The sequence below is a fragment of the Caretta caretta genome, chromosome 27, assembly GCF_965140235.1.
Source record: "Caretta caretta isolate rCarCar2 chromosome 27, rCarCar1.hap1, whole genome shotgun sequence".
NCBI lineage: Eukaryota > Metazoa > Chordata > Testudines > Cheloniidae > Caretta > Caretta caretta.
The window spans coordinates 13767969-13790431 of NC_134232.1; the positions used below are offsets into that span (position 1 = coordinate 13767969).

The 22463-nt window shown below is 62.1% G+C and overlaps 1 protein-coding gene across 2 annotated transcripts in view; it reads left to right on the forward strand.

Moving 5' to 3' along the window:
• Positions 1 to 7033: 7033 nt before the first annotated feature.
• IGFBP4 (insulin like growth factor binding protein 4) overlaps positions 7034 to 22463 on the forward strand; it is a 36410-nt gene continuing 20980 nt past the window's right edge. For both annotated transcript variants that reach the window (XM_048829892.2, XM_048829893.2), the window contains exon 1: positions 7034 to 7573. In XM_048829892.2, the coding sequence (XP_048685849.2) occupies positions 7228 to 7573 (346 nt within the window). In that variant the 5' untranslated portion in view covers positions 7034 to 7227. The remainder of the gene's footprint in view (positions 7574 to 22463) is intronic.

Sequence of the window (22463 nt, forward strand, 5' to 3'; positions counted from 1 at the left end):
TGGCCGGCGGCCCGGCGGGGGGCGTGGCCGGGGGAAGCCCGGGCGGCCCTGCTGGCCGCGGACCAGCTGGCCGCGGCGCGCTCTGACACGGCCGGGGCTAGGGGAGCGCGGCAGCCAATCAGAGCGCGACCCAGGGGGGCCCCCGGGGGAATCCCCCGGCACGTCAAAATGATCCTCTCCTGGCGCTCCCCCGTGGGCACCGCCGCCTTCCGGCTGGGGACTGGGGGGCTGGTGCTGCCCACGAGGGACGATGCCGGGGGCTCTCCTCTGTCCTGCCCCTTATGCCCGGGGCTCTCACCCTGTTCTGACCTCTTGTGGCAAGTCACTCAGGGGACACTGGCTAGGTTTAAAATGGTAATGTCCGTTCTTACTCAGGTACCTTAGTAAGGTCAGAAGGGAGCATCCTGATCATCTCCTCTGAGCTCCTGCACCTGGCCGGCCACAGAACCTCCCTCACCCACTCCTGTGATAGACCCTAACCCCTGGCTGAGTTACTGAACTCCTCCGATCACGGTTTAAAGACTTCAAGTTGCAGAGAAGCCACTATTTTCGCTAGTTTAAACCTGAAAGCGACCCCTGCCCCAGCTGCAGAGAAAGGTGAAAACACCCCAAGGTCTCTACCAATCTGACCCAAGGGAAAATTCCTTCCCACCCCCAAGTATGGTGATCGGTTAGACCCCAAGCATGTGGACAAGACCACCAGGCAGATCCCTAGGAAAGAATTCTCTGAAGTAACTCAGAGTCCTCCCCATCTAGTGTCCCGTCTCCAGCCATTGGGGATTTTTGCTATAAAGAAAAACCAAGTTCCCCTCAGCTCTAAATCGAGTCTGAGCTCGGGGCAGAGGCTGGGCCAGGACTGACTTCGCTCCTGGCCGATACAGGGCGAGAGGTTCCATGGGAGAGCAGAGGGGTGATGCCTGGCCCAGGGTTCCCCTCCCCACTCCCTCTGGAAGCAGTGCCCCCGGGCACAGCACCAGGGATTAGCCCAGCAGCTCCTGTTTACTCTGGTGGGATGAAGCTTCGGGGCAGCCTGCGCCGCCAGCACTCACCCAGCCCACGGCAGCCGGGGCGGCCGTTCAGCGCCGCCTGCCACCCTGAGACACCGGGCAGCAGCTCAGGCCTGCTCCAACTCTGCTGAAGCCAACAGAGCTCAGGGAGGGCAGCTGCCCCCCCCCCACACTCGAATTGCTGGGGAAGTTTAGAGTAACGGAGCAGGCTGGCCCGAGGACTGGGGGCTGCCCAGGACGCTGGGGCGAGGCACCCATGGGAGGCCCAGATGGCTAGGGAGCCCCTACCTTCCCCACCCCCTGAGAACACCACCCCGAGCGCCCCGCAGTCCCGTTAGCTCGCAGGGGGTGAGGGGAGCCCTGATCTCTCCAGCTGCCACCCCAATTTCCAGCCGCACCTCACAGGTTCTACGGATGAGTATCCAGGAGGCCCAGGCCCCTCACCTTGGCGTCGGGCCCACCTTCCATCCCCCAGTTCCCAGGCCTCCCCCCACAAGCAGGGGGAGCGCGACGGAACGAGGGAAGCGAGCTGCCCCCCGGGGCCCGACGGCAGACAGGCCGCACCGCTGGGCTCAGAGGGGACCGTCCGTGTCCAGCAGCCCAGGCCCCGCCGCCTGCCCAGCCCAGCCTGGCGCAAACGACCCGGGTGTGGCCTCCTGAGCAGCCCAGGGAGCTTTCTTTATCCCTGCCCAGCTGACTGGCTGCCGCGCCCCCCTGGCCCCGGCCGTGCCAGAGCGCGCCCGGGCCAGCGGGTCCGCGGCCAGCAGGGCCGCCCGGGCTTCCCCCGGCCACGCCCGGCGCCGGCCGCCGGCCAATGGGAGGCCAGGCCGCTGTCAGTAAAGGCCCACGGGCCGGGCAGGCAGCGTGCGGGCCGCGGGGCCAGCGCCATGGGGCTGCTCCTGGGCAGGCTGCGGGCCGCGGACTCTTGGGGACCCCGAGCAGCTGATCTTCCATCCTCCCCAGGCGCCCGCGGACCCTGTGCTGCAGCCGGCCCATCCGCCGCTCTACGCCCGCAGCGGCCTTGGTGTCGCCCCAAGGAGCCGCGAGCGACTCGCCCACAGGGAGGCCCAGGCGGAGAGCCGGGCCGAGCCCCGTGGGAGATGCTGGGCTTCCTCTCTTTCTCCCGGGGCCGCCGCGGCTGGGTAAGGACCATTACCCGCGTTGGCCAGCCAAGGGCGCCTGGTGCGTCTTGTTCGCCGCGGCAGGAGTGTGGGTGCCCTGGGCGAGCTCCACACTGGGGCGCTGCGCCCTCCGTCCCTCCTGCAGCGTCAGCGGGGGCCGGGGCTGGGCTCAGCTGGGGCAGCGCCCGTGGGCCCCGGTGCGTGGCGCCGCTGGGCCCCCGTGAGCTCGGCTCTGCTAAGCTCCCAGGCCCGGGACATTCAGGGCTTGCCGCAGCCGTGAGAGGTTCGTAGGGAGCCTGGGGCGGAAGGTGCGAGGGAAACAGCGGGGGCCAAAACCTCTGGTGGGGGAGCTCGGCGAGCTCAGTGCAGCTGATTCCCTCGGGTGAAGCGAAGCCCCGGGGGACGTGGCCCGGGATGTCGCCAGGAGTTATTTTAGGGCCGGGGCAGGGACTGGGATATTTCCTTGGAAGCGCCCCTGCTCTTGGATCCTTTTCTCAGCCCTCGTGGGGAGTCGGTGCCCAGCTGTTCAATGGTTGTGGGGCGGGCGGAGGCAGCGCGCACTCGTGGCTATCGGATCAGCCTGTCCTTGCAATGCCACTGATCGCCAGCAGGGGTTATTGTGCCCTCGCTCTGTGCCTCGGTTTCCCCAGTTGGCTGGGACAGTCTGTAGCGACCTGCTGGGGATCACAGAGTGTTTGCAAAGGGCGTTGGGTCCCTGCGCACAGATCCAGCGAGCGTGGGGACTGTCTGAACGTGGCAGCGAGGCACAAAGCCATAGAGATGCTGGAATAAAGGACCCTCAGGAGCCCTGAACCTCTGAGCTAAGAGGGACCCGCGTCTCCACCTCCAAATCCTGCCAGTTTCCGCGAGAGTTTCTTCAATAGCCACTAGGTGCCAGCAGCTTTCAATTTATCGTCCTGCCTCCCTGCTTGTCCTGGCCAGATCCTGCCCATAGCATGGAGGGGTGCGGGGCGCGGGGCCGTAGTGGAGATCCAGCCCCATAGCGCAGAGCTGTGGGGCGCGGGGCCCTCTTGCAGATCCGGCCGGGGGCACAGATCCGGTGCTGTCGCTCCCGGCAGGGAGAGGAGCACAAGCCCTGTCCTGCAGAGGAGCTGCCCCGATCGCCTGGATTCGCCCCTGGGCTAGCCCTGGCCCTTGGCTTCCAGCTGAGTGTTCATTTCTTCCGTTTCGCAGGCCCGGGCCGGGAGCGATGGCGCTGGGCCGGGCTCCTGGGAGAGAGGCGCTGCCCAGTGGCCCGTTTCTCCAGTGCTGAGATGGGAGACATTCCCCGGCGCTGCAGGGCCTGGGGTGGAGGTTCCCGGGCGTGTTCCCAAGTCAGCGCTGAGCCCCAGGCTCTCTGTGGGCCAGGCCCTTCCCCCGCACGGAGGAGGGAGGGTCCCTGCTGGCAGACTCTGTCCCAGGCCGGCGGGCACTGGGGGCCCTGTGCTGCTGGCTGGGCGTCGATTGGCAGAGCCGTAGAGCGCTGGGCAGACCGACCCAAATTTTGCGGATGATACTAAACTGGGAGGAGTGGTAGACACACTGGAGGGGAGGGATAGGATACAGAAGGACCTAGACAAATTGGAGGATTGGGCCAAAAGAAATCTGATGAGGTTCAATAAGGATAAGTGCAGGGTCCTGCACTTAGGACGGAAAAACCCAATGCACCGCTACAGACTAGGGACCGAATGGCTCGGCAGCAGTTCTGCGGAAAAGGACCTAGGGGTGACAGTGGACGAGAAGCTGGAAATGAGTCAGCAGTGTGCCCTTGTTGCCAAGAAGGCCAATGGCATTTTGGGATGTATAAGTAGGGGCATAGGGAGCAGATCGAGGGACGTGATCGTTCCCCTCTATTCGACATTGGTGAGGCCTCATCTGGAGTACTGTGTCCAGTTTTGGGCCCCACACTACAAGAAGGATGTGGATAAATTGGAGAGAGTCCAGCGAAGGGCAACAAAAATGATTAGGGGTCTGGAACACATGAGTTATGAGGAGAGGCTGAGGGAGCTGGGATTGTTTAGCCTGCAGAAGAGAAGAATGAGGGGGGATTTGATAGCTGCTTTCAACTACCTGAAAGGGGGTTCCAAAGAGGATGGCTCTAGACTGTTCTCAATGGTAGCAGATGACAGAATGAGGAGTAATGGTCTCAAGTTGCAGTGGGGGAGGTTTAGATTGGATATTAGGAAAAACTTTTTCACTAAGAGGGTGGTGAAACACTGGAATGCGTTACCTAGGGAGGTGGTAGAATCTCCTTCCTTAGAGGTTTTTAAGGTCAGGCTTGACAAAGCCCTGGCTGGGATGATTTAACTGGGAATTGGTCCTGCTTTGAGCAGGGGGTTGGACTAGATGACCTTCTGGGGTCCCTTCCAACCCTGATATTCTATGATTCTATGACCTTTGGGGAGGTTGGCAGAGGGAGGCTGTTAGTTCCCCTGTCCAGGCCAAACCCCGATGTGGGCAGCTCCCTTCCCCTGGCGTGGTCACTGCAGGGTGGGATTCTCCTTCACTTCCTGTCCCAAACGGCTGCGGGGGGGGGGGGGAGGTCCCTGAGATCTCAGACCTGCCCCTAGCTTCCCCCAGCAAGCAGCTCAAAGCCCCTGTAGCCGGCGCTGATCCGGGAGAGGGACACAGAACCAGGCCCCTGGTGTGTCCTGGGCTGGGCTCCGGGGGCTTTTGTCAGCTTGGTCTCCGCCTCCGGCCTGCTGGGCACCCAGAAATGCAGGGAACCCTCTGCCTGGCAGGTGCCCAGTGCCCTGCGGCACGACGGACCCGGGCAGCTCCCTGGGCTGCTCAGGAGGCCACACCCGGGTTGTTTTTGCCACGCTGGGCTGGGCAGGCAGCGGGGCCTGGGCTGCTGGACATGGACGGTCCCCTCTGAGCCCAGCGGTGGGGCCTGTCTGCCGTTGGGCCCTGGGGGGCAGCTCGCTTCACTGTTCCCTCGCGCTCCCCCTGCTTGTGGGGGGAGGCCTGGGAACTGGGGGATGGAAGGTGGGCCTGATGCCAAGGTGAGGGGCCTGAGCCTCCTGAATACTCATCCGTAGAACCTGTGAGGTGCGGCTGGAAATTGGGGTGGCAGCTGGAGAGATCAGGGCTCCCCTCACCCCCTGCGAGCTAACGGGACTGCGGGGCGCGCTCGGGGTGGTGTTCTCAGGGGGTGGGGAAGGTAGGGGCTCCCTAGCCATCTGGGCCTCCCATGGGTGCCTCCCCCCAGCATCCTGGGCAGCCCCCAGTCCTCGGGCCAGCCTGCTCCGTTACTCTAAACTTCCCCAGCAATTTGAGTGGGGGGGGGGGAGCTGCCCTCCCTGAGCTCTGTTGGCTTCAGCAGAGTTGGAGCAGGCCTGAGCTGCTGCCCGGTGTCTCAGGGTGGCAGGCGGCGCTGAACGGCCCCCCCGGCTGCCGTGGGCTGGGTGAGTGCTGGCGGCGCAGGCTGCCCCGAAGCTTCATCGCACCGGAGTAAACAGGAGCTGCTGGGCTAATCCCCGGTGCTGTGCCCAGGGGCACTGCTTCCAGAGGGAGTGGGGAGGGGAACCCTGGGCCAGGCATCACCCCTCTGCTCTCCCATGGAACCTCTCGCCCTGTATCGGCCAGGAGCGAAGTCAGTCCTGGCCCAGCCTCTGCCCCGAGCTCAGACTCGATTTAGAGCTGAGGGGAACTTGGTTCTTCTTTATCCCGGCCCATCTGCTGGGCAGGAGCAGATGTCGGTGGCCTGCGACCTGGGGTTTGTTGGAGGAGAAATCAGTGATGCAGAGGCTGGGATATGCTTATTGTCACTGGTTTTGTTTACACAAATGCACCCATCCCTGAACAGAGGTGGTCACAAACAGCATGCAGAGAAATCCCATCCCCCAGGAATCTCAGCCCAACACCAGTGTCTGATTCCCAAGGAGCAACTCTGCCTCCAGTATTGTCTGTTATTAGCGAGATGAAGGCAAAGGGCAAACTCTCCTGCAGCTCACCACAGCTCCCCCACCCCCAAAAAACCTACAAGAACCAAATGACACTAATAACAACACTGCATTTCTTCAATGGCTAACAACTTGCTCGCACAGCAAGAAAAAGAACTTGTAAGACTATGTGTAATGGCGCCATCTGGTGAGCCCTGCCACAACGATGTATATTTATCCTGGGCTGGGTTATGAGAGCTAGTCTCCAGCCTGAGCACCTGGATTTGAAGCCCCCCCCGGGAGTGAACCGTGGCTCCGTGGCCAGGGGCACAGCGCACCCTCAAGCAGAGAGCTCACATGCCTGGGGGCACAGCAGGCAGAGACTCGCCTCTGGGGCCTGGAGATCAGGTCCCCACTCTGGTCACAGGCAAAGGGACATTGGCAGAGCTCAGTGTTTTGTTGAGTCACCTCAGACTCTTTGCAAAACACCTCCTGATTCCTGACTCCGCTCAAAAGATTCCTGGGACTTGACTGGCGGGGGCAGGGGGAGGCTGTCAGTCAGGATTGAGGGGCACTAGCTAGCCGGGGGCTGTGGGTCGGGAGTGAGGGGCACCAGCAGAGACGGGGGGCAGGGAGCCCAGGGCTGAGATAGCCGGGGGCTGCGGGTCGGGAGTGAGGGGCGCCGGCACAGCTGGGGGGCAGGGAGCCCAGGGCTGGGCTAGCAGGGGGCTGCGGGTCGGGAGTGTGGGGCCCCGGAGAGCTGGGGGGCAGCCCAGGGTGGCGATCAGAGCTGCAGCTGCTCTCTGGAGCCTGGGTCCCTCCTAGCCCCTCCCCATGGGCTCAGAGCAGCCCCTTGCCGCTGCCTCTGGGCTGCTCCCAGCCCTGCCCGTTCTCCGCCCCGGGCACTGGGCTGGCCCCGCGGGGAGGGACCGGGCGGTGACAGCTCCGGCAGGCGGGGAGCCGGGGGCGTGGCCAGGGGCCGCTATAAAGTCAGGGGCTCTCGGCTCCCCCAGGCAGTGCGGAGTCTGGATGGCTACTGGCCGGACTGAGAGCAGGCTGTGAAGCCCTCTCCTCTCTGCGCGTCTGGGGGGGGCTGCCTGGCACCCCGGCTGGGACCCTGCTGCCTTCCTGGGCCTGCGCGCTCCTTCTGCCCCGCTGCCCGCGGCTGGCCGGTCCGTTATTCGCCATAGCGCCCGGTCCCTACGCCCGCCCGCCATGCCCTCGGGAGGCCTCTCCGCTGTGCTGCTGCTGGCCACCATGGGCCTGTGTGTCAGCGACGAAGCCATCCACTGCCCGCCCTGCTCGGAGGAGAAGCTGACCCGCTGCAAGGCGCCCATGGGCTGCGAGGAGCTGGTGCGGGAGCCGGGCTGCGGGTGCTGCGCCACCTGTGCCCTGAGCAAAGGGACGCCCTGCGGGGTTTACACGGCCCGCTGCGGCTCGGGGCTGCGCTGCTACCCGCCCCGCGGGGTGGAGAAACCCCTGCACACGCTGATGCACGGGCAGGGGGTCTGCACGGAGCTCTCCGAGATCGAGTCCCTGCAGGAGAGCCTCCAGCCGGCAGGTAAGGGGGCTGGGCGTGCGGGGGGGGGCATGCATGGGAAGGGAGCCCCCGACCCCCCCCAGGTCAGTGCCCCTCAGGCTGGCGCGGAGGGGGTGAGCCATGGGCTGGCATAAAGGGGCAGGTAAGGGGGCTGGGCGTGCGGGGGGGGCATGCATGGGAAGGGAGCCCACGACCCCCCCTCCAGGTCAGTGCCCCTCAGGCTGGCGCGGAGGGGGTGAGCCATGGGCTGGCATAAAGGGGCAGGTATGTGTGGGAGGGGAGGGGTTGGATGGTCTGTCCCTGGACACTCAGCTGCCCCGGGGCACTGCAGGGAGGTGAGCCGTACCCACGGCTGGACCTTTAACACCCACGGGCGCAGAAGTGCCCTCCCCAACTGGCCAGCAACGGGGGCTTGGCAGCTGGGAGGCCCCTGTGGGAAGATGCTAATGGCCAGACTCGGCTGAGAGACCGAGCCGGATCGTTTGGGCGGGAAGGGGTTAATGCCAGTGGCCGGTGCTCGGGAGGGGGCAGTTCTCCGGGTACAAGGGGCAGACAGGGGGCACTCAGAGGAGCCCGGCTGGCTGCAGTAGAGGAGCCCGGCTGACCCTCTGTGCCATCCCGGGGGGCGGGGGGGCAGCCCCGCTGGTGCACTTGTCTGCCAGGGCAGAGCTGGGCTGGTTCTCTGCAACAACTGGCACGAGGATCCCGGCGCCCAGTGTCTAGCTTGCCCAACCCATGCCAGGTGCCTGCGTTTCCCCCAGTGCCAGCCGTGGTGGGTTCCTTGCCAGGTGAGGAAACCCACGGATTTCCTTGCCCATCCTTGCTCTGCCAATGAGGGGCCCCCTCACCACAGTGCCCAGAGGCCGGCCAAGAGGCGGAGCAAATGAACGGGCCCAGCACTGGCTGAGCACTGTCTGGGCTATGGGCCATGGGGGCTCCAGGCCCCTGGGCCAGCCCTGTGCCTTGATCCCAGGGGCACTCCAGGAACAAGACAGCCCCCAGCTGATCCATCACCACAGGGTCAGATTTGCATCCTCTGGCCCCACCCCTAGCCCCTCAGACTCCGCCTCCTCCCCTGGCGGCACACGGAGGGGTAGGAGACGGGGACTGTGTCATGCAGCTGGCTGAGCCCCTGTTCCACGGGGCACCCTGTGTGCATGGGCCTAGGTGGCATCATCGGCCATGCCACATCCCCCTCCCCAGGGCACGGGCTCGGCAGGCTGGCTGGGGGTTACAGAGCAGAGGAGCCCAGTGTCGGGAGGGTGGATGGAGAGTTCGTTCCCCTTGCTCAGAAGGACACGCTCCCTCCTCCGGTTCCCTGGCACCCCCATGCCCTCTGCTGCTCCCCTCCTTCCTCCGCTGGGCCACACAGCAGCCCGGGAGGAAAGAGGCCTCTGGGCACAGGCTGCCCTTTCGAACCAGGGTCTGGCCTTGGCCCTGGGGCTGGGAGTCAGGGAGGGGGTGAGATCTGTTCCCCACCCCAGCCAAGAGCCTGGGAGTGAAGGACGGACCCCTCGCAGCTTGGGCTAGGGAGGGCTGCAGGACGCCACCGAGGGCGAGTGGAATAGGAATACCAGGCATCCACCCACACATCTATCCGTCCAGCCACCCGTCCGTCCATCTGTCCAGCCGTCCGTCCATCCATCCATCCATCCACCCACCCAGCCATCCATTCATCCGTCCTCCCTTCGCTTTGCACAGGGAAGGCTGGTGAGACCTTGGGGCTGAGCTAGAGGCGGGAACGTGGCCCTACATCTGCGCTTCCTCCCACTGGTTCCAGCTGGTAGCTTCGGCCATGGACACGAACCTGATCCTGGGGGAGGGCTTGGAATCGGCACCTCAATCAGGATCCGGACCATGCAGCTGAACACCTGTGCTCCAGCCCCGGGCTGGGACCTGGGCCGAGCTCCGGTTGCTTTGCAGGGACCTCTGCCTTTTGGTGGATCCCCCGGTGTTGCTGGGCGAATGGGGAGCTGGGTCACGGGGGACAGGGAACGGCCCTTTCCATTGGCTGGAGCTGGGGGAGGCTGCCTGTCTCCTTCCTCCGCCTGGATCACACTCAGCCTCCTGTGTTCTGCCTGGAGCAGGCACGGGAGGGGCAGGACTCCTGGGGCATCCCTGCCTATGTGGGTTGCCTTGGGCACTGTGCCCGGGCCACCCCGTTGCTGCGTCGGGGAAACACATCCATGCCCTGAACCCGGAGCCAGCTGCTCCCACGCTAGCCTGGTGCTGCCCGCGGGTGCTCGCAGCCCCCTGAGGCCCTTCTGCCCCGCCAGACGCGGGCTGCTCCTCCAGCCATTACGTCTCTGCACCTCCCTGTCCCCCTCCCCTCGCTCTTCCGCTCCAGTAGACTTGGGCTGGGGACATCGGGGTCCCTGGGGGGGTTGGAGCCGGCTTGCTGCATGGGCACAGTGGTGCCTTTGGGGCGTCCTACTGGAGGATGGGCCGGGAACGATCCCCAGGCCTGACCTTGCCGCATGGGCGTCTGTGCTGGGCCAGACTGCAAAGGCCTTGGGCAGATTTCCCGAAGGGACCCACGGGAGCTCAGCGCGTGCCCAGTTCCCATTGCTCCGAGGCACCAAACCCTCTTACGCATCTTTGGAAAATCCCTCCCTTGATGTTTGTCCGGCTGGTGAACTGGAACCCAACGCCAGCTCTTTCCCGCGACGCTGGCCTGCCTTTCCCAGCCCCCCGTTCCCACTCTGATGCCATGGGGATGGGCACTCATCTAAGGCAGATCCACATCCCTTTTGCCAAATCACCTCCCTGCTCAGCGAGCCTCTGCCCTGCCTGGTTGCTGCAGCATGGGAGTCAGGTGCAGGGACGCGGGCATGATGATATGGTGGCTGCCTGCTGCTTTTGGCTCTGCCCTGCACAATGCAGAATTTCCCCCGGAGTCTTTAGGAAACAGACTCGCACTGTCCCGCCCCTGTCTCCTCCAGCATCGCAAGCTCTGGCTGGGGGGAGAGGCCCGGGCCGCGGGAACCTGGGATCTTCAGCCAGATGTTTCACTCAGAGCTTTGCGGGTACCCGGATGAGTATGAGGCATGGGGAGCAGGCATATTATTCCTTGGGGTGTGTGGGGGGGAGCGTGGTAAAGCCGGACCCGCCCAGGCTCAGGGTGGCCCCATCAGCACAGTACAGGTCACTGGACAGTTGGGATCCTTCCGCCGGCCTCCATTAATCCCAACCTTCTCCCCTGTCATATTGTGTTTGCTGCCAGCTTCCCTCCTCTCTCCCAGTGAGTTTACATCCTCTTGTAGGCATCCCCGAGGCAGCCTGAGCCATTGGTAGGTGCCACCTGGCCAGTCGTGACTGGCCTGGCAGGCTTTTCTAGTGCCTTGCTGTTCACCGCTCAGAAGTCATTGGCTGTTTTTTTGCTGTGGCCATGTGTGGCCATGCGTGCAGCGATCTTAACTACTGGCCGTGCCCGTCACGGCTGGGAGTGCGCTGTGGCCACCTGGCTGGCACCCGGGTCCCACGCTGCATGCATGCGGTGTGTGTACCAGGACAGATGCCAGCCAATGGGGAAGCGGTGCCCTCATCCTGCCTCTGAATTCCTCCACATCCCGTGTAACTTTCCGAATGCTGAGACCCTTCCTGGACCCGCCCTCAGACTGGCCCCACCTCCCCTGGCGTCCAGACCCACCCACAGACTGGCCTCGCCTCTCCTGGAATCTGGATCTGCCCACAGAATGGCTGGTATTTGTGTGCCTCAGAGGTGGCAGCCCTGCCCTTTGGGTAGAGCCCAGGGCTGGGGGGTAGTAGAGTGGCTCTTAGGTTCTGTTACTGACTCGGATGAACTATGGCAAGTTTCTGAATCTCCCCGTGCCCCAGCTCCCAACCTGTAAAATGGGCGTAGCAGGCTGGCTAGACCGGGCTTCTGTCACCAGTGTCCTCTACTGGATAGAATAAGAACTGCTCTCCTGTGTGTCACATGCCCAGTACTGACAGCAAGCGTGGTTGTTATTCATTCTCCGTATTAGCGTCGTGCCTATGAGCCCTAGTCACGGACCACGACCCTTTGTGCCAGGTGCTGTACAAACACAGACCAAAGAGCTGACAAGCTCCGGAAAGAGAAACCAGCTGGCTACAGCCAGACAAATGTGGGAGTCTCGGGGAGTGAGCCAATGCTGTGTGAATAGATGACCCAGATGCAGGGTGGGCATCGGGGCTGTACATGCAGCAGGAACAATAGGGTGGCCGGAAGGAAGTTTGTTATGTGGCAGGGAGCCGGTGCCCTTGGAGCCGGACGAGATGAGTATACGTTACTCCCCCGTGCATTATTGCCAGGGGGGTCTCTGGTAATTCGATGATGAGTGATGTTCCCTGCCTGTGCCGGGGACCCCTGGACTTTCCGTGAGAACCGAGCATCCTAAGCCCCTCTGAAAACGCAAGCCGTAATCAGTAGCCAGTGCCCAGGTGTGGGCAGGTGTCGGCACCATCTGGCTGAGATCCCAGGGCCAGGGAAAAAGACCCAGGTTGGTGGTGCAGGCTGGGGGGGGGAAGAGGGGGGCACAGGTTCAGCGGCACCTGCCCCAGCTGGTGGCACCCTGGAAGGGAGATAGCAGGTGGACTGGGTGGGTTTCAGGGCTTGTCTACACAGAGAAATTGACGGCTGTGGCTAGGGAGGTCTAAGAATGACTCTGCCCTAGTGCTGCCCAGCCCTGCAGAGCGTTCCTGGAGACCCACTGTTTGCGTCCTCCGGGCAGACGTGACTGGGGAGAAGTTAATGTGTAGCTAGGACAGTAAACATGGGTCCCCAGTACCAGGAATTGCGCATCCCAGGAAATCCATGGGTGGGGGTGGGGGTTCTTTTTGGATTGCTCTTGAAATTGTGGCCCAGGCCTGGCAATCTTTGTCCTTGACCACGGGGCATGTGGTGTGATGGGCCGGCGCCCGCTGGAGCTGCATACCAAGGAGGTTCGCTAGGAAGCCAGGGGAGCAGGTGGCTCGTGCCCTGATATGGAAAGGGGGCACTGCTTTTCTGAGTCTGGGATGGGAAACCCTGCTGTCTGCCCAGGGCTTGAAAGATCGCTGCGTCTGGAGCTCACCAATGGGGCTGAGGGAAGCCCCACCCCTGCCCCCATGGACACATCACCCCAGCTGATAATGGAGTGGTGTTGATGGAGGCGGCTCTTGCAGGTGGGCGGCTGAGCGCCAGCCGATGGGCAAGGAAGGAAATGCAGTGGGGGGCACGTGACCCTTCTGACCCACGCTTCCCTCCCCCTCGGCTCCCAACTCCCCTGAGCTTTGCTGCACTTCAGGATCCGGGCCCCCCGAGTTGGAGGTTCAGGCCCGGTAAAGGGAAGCCAAACGCAGCTCCCCAAGGGGGTGGTTCATCTCCCTGGGGGAATTGCTCAGCTGAGCCTTGGAAGGGGGAGAAAAGCCAATGGGACGGGGGGGGCTGCGGACTCGGACCCACCATCCACTGCCCAGGGATGCGCAATGTACCTGCGAGCTGATTGTTAACCGTTCCAACCCCAGAATCTGCCAGCCAAGCAGCCGCTCGGGAAGCCATGTGCCCGGTGTAGCGTGTGCAATGGCTGTCTCCAAAGGGTTAATGGCGCCCTACCTGCCTCTTCTCTTGCATGTTGCTACAGGCCAGCGAAGTCACCTACGCCTGCTTTGACCGGTACTTCCACTTGGGCTGCCCCAGGGGGAGCTCACTGGCTCCCCTGCAGCACCCCTACACTCCCTCTGGAAGGCTCCAGGCCCACAGGGGTCAGCGAGGCAGGAGGGTGCTGTGGACGGGTGCCACGTGAGGAGGCTGTGTGTGGGGCTGGGCCTGGTCCTCCTACTCCCTGGGCTGTGTTTGCGGACAAGATTGGTGGCTGATAACAAGGTGGCTCCCAGCAGAACAAATACAGAGAGGTAGCCAGGTGGGTGTGGGCCTGCCCGGCAGAGCCCTGTGAATGCGGGATGGGCTGGGAGAATGTTGCAGTGGGGGAGGTTTAGATTGGATATTAGGAAAAACTTTTTCACTAAGAGGGTGGTGAAACACTGGAATGCGTTACCTAGGGAGGTGGTAGAATCTCCTTCCTTAGAGGTTTTTAAGGTCAGGCTTGACAAAGCCCTGGCTGGGATGATTTAACTGGGAATTGGTCCTGCTTCGAGCAGGGGGTTGGACTAGATGACCTTCTGGGGTCCCTTCCAACCCTGATATTCTATGATTCTATGATGATTCTATGAATGTATGCCCACCCACCTGGACCCTGATGGGTGCCTGGCTGGAACTGGGACAAAGAGGAAGGGAAACCAAGAGGAATCAGCTGGCTGCAACGTTCCGTGTCCTTGGGAACCCCACAAGTTCACTGTTTCATCCCATGAAAACAACATTGCAAACTCTTCTGAGGAGGAGCGGAACTGGATTAAGAGAGGCACAACAGGACTATGGGCCCTGGCTTCTCGACTTAAATCATGAGATTGGAACATCAGCTTTTAAAAAGCAAACAAAAAACAAATGCTCCTGGCTCTCATGGATGAAAAAAAAGCTTGAAAATATGACCACAGGATAACTGGTGTCTGCCTGAGTTTGCAGAGAACCTGGAACAAGAGCTCAAAGGAGTGTGATCCCATTCATCTTAACTCAGAAACCTGTTGCCTCTCCAGAGAGGAGCAGGGTGACAACTTGGGGCAGGGAACATCGCCTGGGGTGGGCCCGCGGGATGTGTTTAGGGTCCTGGATTGCCTTAATTTGGTGATGGACAGGATCCCTGTCTGTGCTGGAGGCACTTGGGAAACAAAAATCCAGCCAGGTTTGGATTTGAAAAGATGCACCAGGCAGCTAAAATCTCCAAATTTGGCTTCTTTCAACCAACAGCCAGGGCTTCTCCAAAAGCGGTCCCTGGCTTGGTTCGCTCAGCTGCCGGCATGAGAATGAATTAAACCCAGCTGCGAGGCCATTGCACCCCAGGGACTCCTGGGCCATACTCAGGAAGTGCAGGTAGTTAACCTTATTTCTGCTGCCACCCACAATTACCAGGCAGGCTCCAGAAATCATGAAATTTAAACATAAAAGAACCCGACATTTATTTATTTATTTGCTGTCTGGGTTGTGAGCCTTTAGGTTTAGTGGTTTTAATCTTTTCTCCACAGTCACAAGATCTAGCAACTTCCTGGGGATCTTTAATGACAGCTGAGATTCTCACCTAATCACAGGGCTCCAGGAGCTGGGGCTTTAGGAACCCCCAAGTATCTTGACACTTGCCATAAGCCTGAGAGTTTGCAACATGGCTGCATTAAGCTAATGGTGCAAAGCCTGTATGGAGCCAAAGAAGGTTTGGTTTGTCAGAACATGGGAACTGCCAGACTGAACCAGATCTGAGGTCCAACCAGTCCAGTGTCCCATCTCTACCAGTGGGCAGCAACAGATGTCTCAGAGGAAGGTGTCAGAACCCCATGGTCAACATAAGTGGGATTATCTACTTCTGCCACATTAGCTCTCATCCTGATCTCTAATAGTTAGAGACAAGTTTAAACCTTGCAGTAGGAGGTTAAATATCCCTTCCAAACTTGGTTGTCATTAATGATGATAAGTCTGGGTGTTCTTGCTATCCAGATGTCTAGCTCCTTTTTGAATCGTGCTAAATTCTTGGCCCCAGCGACTTCCTGTGGCAATGAGTTCCACTGTCTAACTTTGTCAGTTTCTGTCTTGTGGCATTCAGCAGCACCTGCTGCTCTTGAGTGTGTGTGGCATTCAGGAAAAGCCAAAGGTACCTCCCCCCCCCCCCGCACCCCATGCCCCAACACTTCGCCAGCAGTTAGTAATGATTTAGTACTGGAGAAATGTCTGAGAAAATTTGACCCTGTGGGAACTACATATATGTTGTGTGGCTGCATGGGCATGCGGGGGACGGAACCTCTTCCCTCCTCTCCACACAGACATGCGGACCCCAGTGAACATGCTAGCCCCTTGTTAGCAGCCTGATTTGCACATGGTTCCCATGGCACCTTGCTCTCTGCTGTGTCTTTCAGTTTTTCCTGCTGCCTTAATTTAAATCTAGCTTGTTTCAGAGCTGGCGTGGCGTTTTTTTCCCCCCCACAGTGTGGAGAGGGAGCCGGGATGATGCTGGCGTCAGGCCATGTGCGGCTGGTTTTAAGTTTGTTTATGGGACAGGCTAAAAATAGCAGGTAGGAAGAATGGATATAGCAGACAGCTGGGTGAGCTTGCCCAAGGGCAGGGGAACTAGCCCAATGTGCTGTGGTCAGTTCTACCTGGAGCTATCTATCTGCCTCGTCTGGATCCTGCTCCCTGCTCTTCTCGCGTCGGGGGCATCCCAAGTCTGAGATTTGAACCTCTCCAGCAGCCGAGGCTCCGGGCACAATTGTTCTGGTGCTGACTTAGCTCTAGTCCATCGGATACGCTTTGGGCATCCATCAGGAGATTTCTTTCCTTTGATCCCAAGAGTCGACTTGGCCTGTGCTTCCAGCCTAGGGGCCCTCCGCCGGGATTACGTCAAGCGTGGACTCAGGGAGGGGAGGAAACGCTGGGCTGTTTGCCGAGTAACGTGGCTTCAGCGAAATGGGGCTGGCACGGGGGCGATGCGACCATCAGGGGCGGTGGCTGCTGAGCGGAGGAGTGGCATCGGGGTAACCACTCAGCACCTGCTCGGCTCCGGCATCTTCCCGGCTCTTTCTAGAATCATTAGATTGTAACTGACGATGTTGCAGCGAGCAACAGTTACCCAGCATCGCCTGGCACTGGCCCGGAGGCGTTCTGGAGACAGCGGAAGCAGGATCCGCCGCACCTGGGAGTTAATGGTGTCTCTCTGCTCCAGAGCAATGTAATTCTGGGCACCATTTGTCCCCAGGCTTACCAGCGCCGACACATGATTGCAGGGAGAAGCTCTGCCTTTCCAGGGAGGAGGAGCGAGCCAGCGGGGTTATGGGAACGGAAAACCCAGATCAACCAGCATCAGAAAATACAGCAGCACTTCCCAGGGTATTCGTGCATGTGAGAGCTCTCTCCCCCGTCTGTCTCTCTGGCTCCAGGGGGATCTTTCCATCACACTCCTCACCCTGCCAGCAGTACAGGTAACTCTGCCATGCCCGCCCCAAATTCTGGTCTGGCTCTTGCATGTGGCTAGAGTTTGGGAGCTATGGAAATACGCGTGTGGCCTTGTCCCACTGTCTGTGCCTCAGACCCTGGGAGGAGCTGCTTGGCCAGAGATCTGGGGGGGGTGTGTGAATCCAGCCTGTCCCCTCTGCCCGGGATGGATGGTTGGGTACGGCAGACAGACCAAACAGCCCTCTCTGTTTCTCCATGGCCCACTCCCACCCCTCCCTCCCCTGGGCCTTCCAGACTCTCAGCTGGCGAGGCCTGCAGTATCCAGGTGGGCCTCACGCCCCGGGAGATGGGGGCTGATCCCTGGGTGCTCTCCTGAGTGCAGACACGGGAGGGGGGCTGTGCACAAGCAGGTGTGCAGCCATGTACACAGGTGGACACCCAGGCATGCAGGCGTGCCGCTGCGTACACAGATGTGCCTCCAGGTACACAGGTGCCCCAGCGACCCCCCCTTATCCCCCCCCCGCTGCTCATTCAAGCGCAGGTGTGCCACGGCTTGGCTGGCACAGGCTCCAGCCAGCAGAGGAAGTGGTTTCCCTCCCTGCAGAGGTTCCAATAACAAACAGATGAGGAAGCGGCCCTAGCCCCCCCGCTCCAGCTCCCCCCCCAGCCCCCCGGCCAGCTCCGGCCCTGGGCCCTTCCTTTTGCCTCCTGCCTGACCTACTCCCCCCTCCCCGCCTCACCCAGCCCTGCTCCTTCCTCGCAGAGCCAGAACTGGGTGGGACGAGCGCTGCCTTCCCCCGGCCGGCGCCTGCCAAGCGAGAGGGGCTCGGCAGCCAGCAAGGGCGTCTCTCTTCTCCCGCTCGGCCGTGCCGGTGCCAGGACCACCCGCAGTTGGTTACCGTGGGTGCTAGGCTCCGGCCTGCGCCTCTTTGGCCTGGGTGGCTGGGATCTCATGCACGGGGCTGGCTCCGGGTACTCGGACCCTCCTCCGCAAACCTGGCCCTGTTGTTCTCATGTCCGAAACCCCGAGCTGGCCGGGGCTTTGCTCTCCCCGCTGGGGTCTGAGATGCCGGGTGACCCTGGGCTCTGGGGGGGGGAGGGCTATGCCTGGTATTGGAACTAACGCCCCAGAGGGCGGGCATGCCCACCTACGCTCTATAGCCTTGGCTGTGTTTGCAGGTGTATATTGCCCCCCCCAACCCCCCGCCTTTCCTGGCTTGGAGACAGTGCTGGTGATTCAGCAGTGGGTGTCCTTCCTTCCTTGGCATGACCCAGTGCTCAGGGATGCGGGGCCGCTGGTGGGGCCATTGTGCTACCCAAGCTGTGATTGCACCAGTCAGCGCTCGTCAGCCAGCGCAGGGGGGGCCCCCATGTCCTGGACAGGAAGGGGTTAAGGACAGAGCGGCTGGCTCTGGGGAGCAGCACTTCCTTCGGTGGCTCTGTTGTGATCCCGGCTGGCGGGGCTGATGTCCCAGGCCCCGCAGATGGTGCCTGGCTTAGCATCCTATTTCCTCGAGGGAGCCAAGCCCTCCGGTTTCACTTGGAGCAAACAGGCCACAGACTGATGAAGGAATGACCACATGAGAAAGGAGGGAGCTCAGTGCGGCAACAGGGCAGGGGTTAACTGGGGGGGTTTCATTCCCCTAATGCATTGATCCTTCCTGCCTTAGCCCCGGCCCGGCCCATCCTGCAGCATTACACGGCAACCCTGCCCCCCCAGTCCGCTCCCTGGCTCCACCCCAGCCTGCAGAGTCACGGGAGTCTCCCAGCAGGTTCACACTGGGTGCGGGTCCCTCCATGTCAGAGGGGCTAATCCTGATTCTCGCGGGTGGGGGCAAGAGGAGACTGAGGCCCTGTGGATCCGCTCCCTGGGGTTGCGCTGGGCTTCGAGAGGCCGGGACCAGGTGTCTCAGCACGACACACCGCTCCCCCCGCCCAAACCCCAGCGTGTTGACAAGGTACCAAAAGCCAAAAGAGTTCTGCCGGGAAGGCCAAGAGCACAAAGAGCAAAGGTCCCGACGTGGCCACAGGGGGAAAAAGTCTGTTCTAAGGAAAAGGGCAGAAGGCCCCATCTCCAGCTCATCAGTGGCCTCTGGCGCTGGGGGCCCGCGGGGCTGGTGGGGAGCTGCTCCGTGCTGTGGGACTGTGCAAAGAAAAGCTGGGGGGTGAGCAGCAGCAGGAGTAAGGGGGTGTCACGGAGTCCCTGGACGACGCTCTGGAACTGCTCCCCATGAAGCCAGGCAGGACTCTGGGGGAGTCTCCTCTCTGGGAGCAGCCTGTCTGCCGGACACGCAGCTCACACGGCTTCCACCTTCCTGGGTCTGACCTCGGAGCATTCAGCCTCCTCTGCCCCTCCGTGCGCTTCCCACAGCCAGTCCGCCCAGCTGGGGTCCTGGGCAGCCAGAGGGTCCTGCCCCCCAACTCCGCAGTCAGACGGGACTCTCAGCCAGCCAGTAAAACAGAGGTTTATTAGATGACAGGAACATGGTCTAACACAGAGTTTGTAGGTGCAGAGAACAGGACCCCTCAGCTGGGTCCATTTCGGGGGGCAGTGAGCCCGACAACCCCATCTGCACTTCACTCCATGTCCCCAGCCAGCCCCAAACTGACTCACCCTCCAGCCCCTCCTCCTCTGGGCTTTGTTCCTTTCCCAGGCCAGGAGGTCACCTGGTTCCTTTGTTCTCCAACCCTTTAGCTCTCACCTGGCAAGGGGGAAGGGCCCAGGCCATCAGTTGCCAGGAAACAGGGTGTTGGCCATTCTCTGTGTCCAGACCCCTGCACACACTTGCCCTCTAGGGCTCTGCAACGATCATACACCCTTATCCCCCCACCTAGATACTTAAGAACTGCATAGGGGAAACTGAGGCACTCCCACACTATTCAGAGGAAACATTAAGAACAGTCCCACTTCGTCACAGGGGGGATCTAGCCTTCTAGGGGCACCCAGTTGCATCTGCAGGAGGAACATGGGGGAAGGGATGTGAATTTCATGGGCCCTCTCCTGTGCGGAGCTGAGCTGAGCCGTCTCAGCTATGATTGCCTCCTCCCGGCCCTCCAGCTAATACCACCGTCCTCCCACCCTGAGCCCTTTTCTGGAGCCCTGGGGGCGGGTCACTGTCCGATGTGACCCAGCGGACTGGGCTAGATGGGCCTTGGTTCTGAGCCAGTCTGCCCAGGTGGCTCCACGTGCTGGGGGGGCTGGCGTGGGCTGGAGCTGGTGTGTCGTCCGGACCCAGCTCCGCACCGAGACGGCCCCGGGGGCTGGCGTGGGCTGGGGCTGGAGCTGGTGTGTCGTCCGGACCCAGCTCCGCACCGAGACGGCCCTGGGGGCTGGCGTGGGCTGGGGCTGGGGCTGGTGTGTCGTCCGGACCCAGCTCCGCATTGGGACGGCCCCGGGGGCTGGCGTGGGCTGGGGCTGGGGCTGGTGTGTCGTCCGGACCCAGCTCCGCATTGGGACGGCCCCGGGGGCTGGCGTGGGCTGGGGCTGGGGCTGGTGTGTCGACCGGACCCAGCTCCGCATTGGGACGGCCCCGGGGGCTGGCGTGGGCTGGGGCTGGGGCTGGTGTGTCGTCCGGACCCAGCTCCGCACCGAGACGGCCCCGGGGGCTGGCGTGGGCTGGGGCTGGTGTGTCGTCCGGACCCAGCTCCGCATTGGGACGGCCCCGGGGGCTGGCGTGGGCTGGGGCTGGGGCTGGTGTGTCGTCCGGACCCAGCTCCGCACCGAGATGGCCCCAGGGGCTGGCGTGGGCTGGGGCTGGGGCTGGTGTGTCGTCCGGACCCAGCTCCGCATTGGGACGGCCCCGGGGGCTGGCGTGGGCTGGGGCTGGGGCTGGTGTGTTGTCCGGACCCAGCTCCGCATTGGGACGGCCCCGGGGGCTGGCGTGGGCTGGGGCTGGGGCTGGTGTGTCGTCCGGACCCAGCTCCGCACCGAGACGGCCCCGGGGGCTGGCGTGGGCTGGGGCTGGGGCTGGTGTATCGTCCGGACCCAGCTCCGCACCGAGACGGCCCCGGGGGCTGGCGTGGGCTGGGGCTGGGGCTGGTGTGTCGTCCAGATCCAGCTCCGCATTGGGACGGCCCCGGGGGCTGGCGTGGGCTGGGGCTGGGGCTGGTGTGTCGTCCGGACCCAGCTCCGCATTGGGACGGCCCCGGGGGCTGGCGTGGGCTGGGGCTGGGGCTGGTGTGTCGTCCGGACCCAGCTCCGCATTGGGACGGCCCCGGGGGCTGGCGTGGGCTGGGGCTGGGGCTGGTGTGTCGACCGGACCCAGCTCCGCATTGGGACGGCCCCGGGGGCTGGCGTGGGCTGGGGCTGGGGCTGGTGTGTCGACCGGACCCAGCTCCGCATTGGGACGGCCCCGGGGGCTGGCGTGGGCTGGGGCTGGGGCTGGGGCTGGTGTGTCGTCCGGTCCCAGCTCCGCATTGGGACGGCCCCGGGGGCTGGCGTGGGCTGGGGCTGGTATGTCGTCCGGACCCAGCTCCGCACCGAGACGGCCCCAGGGGCTGGCGTGGGCTGGGGCTGGGGCTGGTGTGTCGTCCGGACCCAGCTCCGCACCGAGACGGTCCCGGGGGCTGGCGTGGGCTGGGGCTGGGGCTGGGGCTGGTGTTCTGTTTCAGGCCTAGCTCCGGTTGCAGGTGCGTCCGAGCGGGAGGCACTTGCTGCCGTGCTGAAAGCTGCAGCTGTTTATGTCCGGCTGGAAAGCACCTGCTCTTGGCTGAACCTTCAGGGTGCCGTCGAATATCCCATCTGTGTTGACCGGTGACGGCAGCACGGCCCGTGGAGCTGCAGCCGGCGGACCTCTCCAGCAATGTCTTGAAACTCCTGTTTAGGCAGGCCCTACACAGAAGCAATCATTTGTGCCGACCCAGCAGAGGAGGCATGTCTTCCCAGCACGGAGCTACCAGCCTTGACACTGCGGCACGAACAAAGGAGTGGGCATGAGAAAGCCACATTGTTCCAGCTCTTGGTACAGTCCAGTTGGCCTCTGACAAACCAGGGGCTAGACTGTTAGTGCCCTGGGTCACTGTGTCGGTCTCACAGACAGCAGAGAGGGAAGAAGGTTGATCATGTGGATGCTATGAAGAGAAATGTGCCCAGGGGGACTGGATGACTCAGGAGGCCAGAGGGTCCTGGCTGGGGCTGCACGGCCTTTCCCAGTGCAAACGCAGCCAAGAGTCACCACGCTCTGCGCAGGGCGCATTGAGCTGCTGGGGCTGAGCCCAGGTCCAAGGGGACAAAATTCTACCAGCTACCGGCGGCTCGGCAGTCTCCACAGCCGGATGAAGAAAAGGAGGACTTGTGGCACCTTAGAGACTAACCCATTTATTTGAGCATGAGCTTTCGTGAGCTACAGCTCACTTCATCGGATGCATACTGTGGAAAGTACAGAAGATCTTTTTATACACACAAAGCATGAAAAAATGGGTGTTTATCACTACAAAAGGTTTTCTCTCCCCCCACCCCACTCTCCTGCTGGTAATAGCTTATCTAAATTAATCACTCTCCTTACAATGTGTATGAGAATCAAGGATGGGCCCGGGAGACCGAGCGCCCCCTTCCTCCGGACGGGGAATGTTGGTGGGGCCGAAGGGTGCTGGCAGGCTGTCTCGTGAGTGGAGGGATTTGCGTGTGCAGGGCGATGGGCCTGGTACCGTGCTCCCGGGCTAAGTGCACAGTCGTTTCGAGGGCTCTGAGCACCTCGCAGGGCTCGTGCACTTCCGCGGACTCCCAGCAGAGCAGCGTCGTTTACAGGCTTTGGCAACTTACAGCTGGGTGACTAATAAAGATATTGAGGGAACAGTCACAATACATGACTAAGACAAAACAAGCTATTAAATGCCAAGCGATTTTTCATTGTGGCAGAATCTGCTCCAGTAATCCCGCTGATTCTTGGCTCCGTCCGGCCT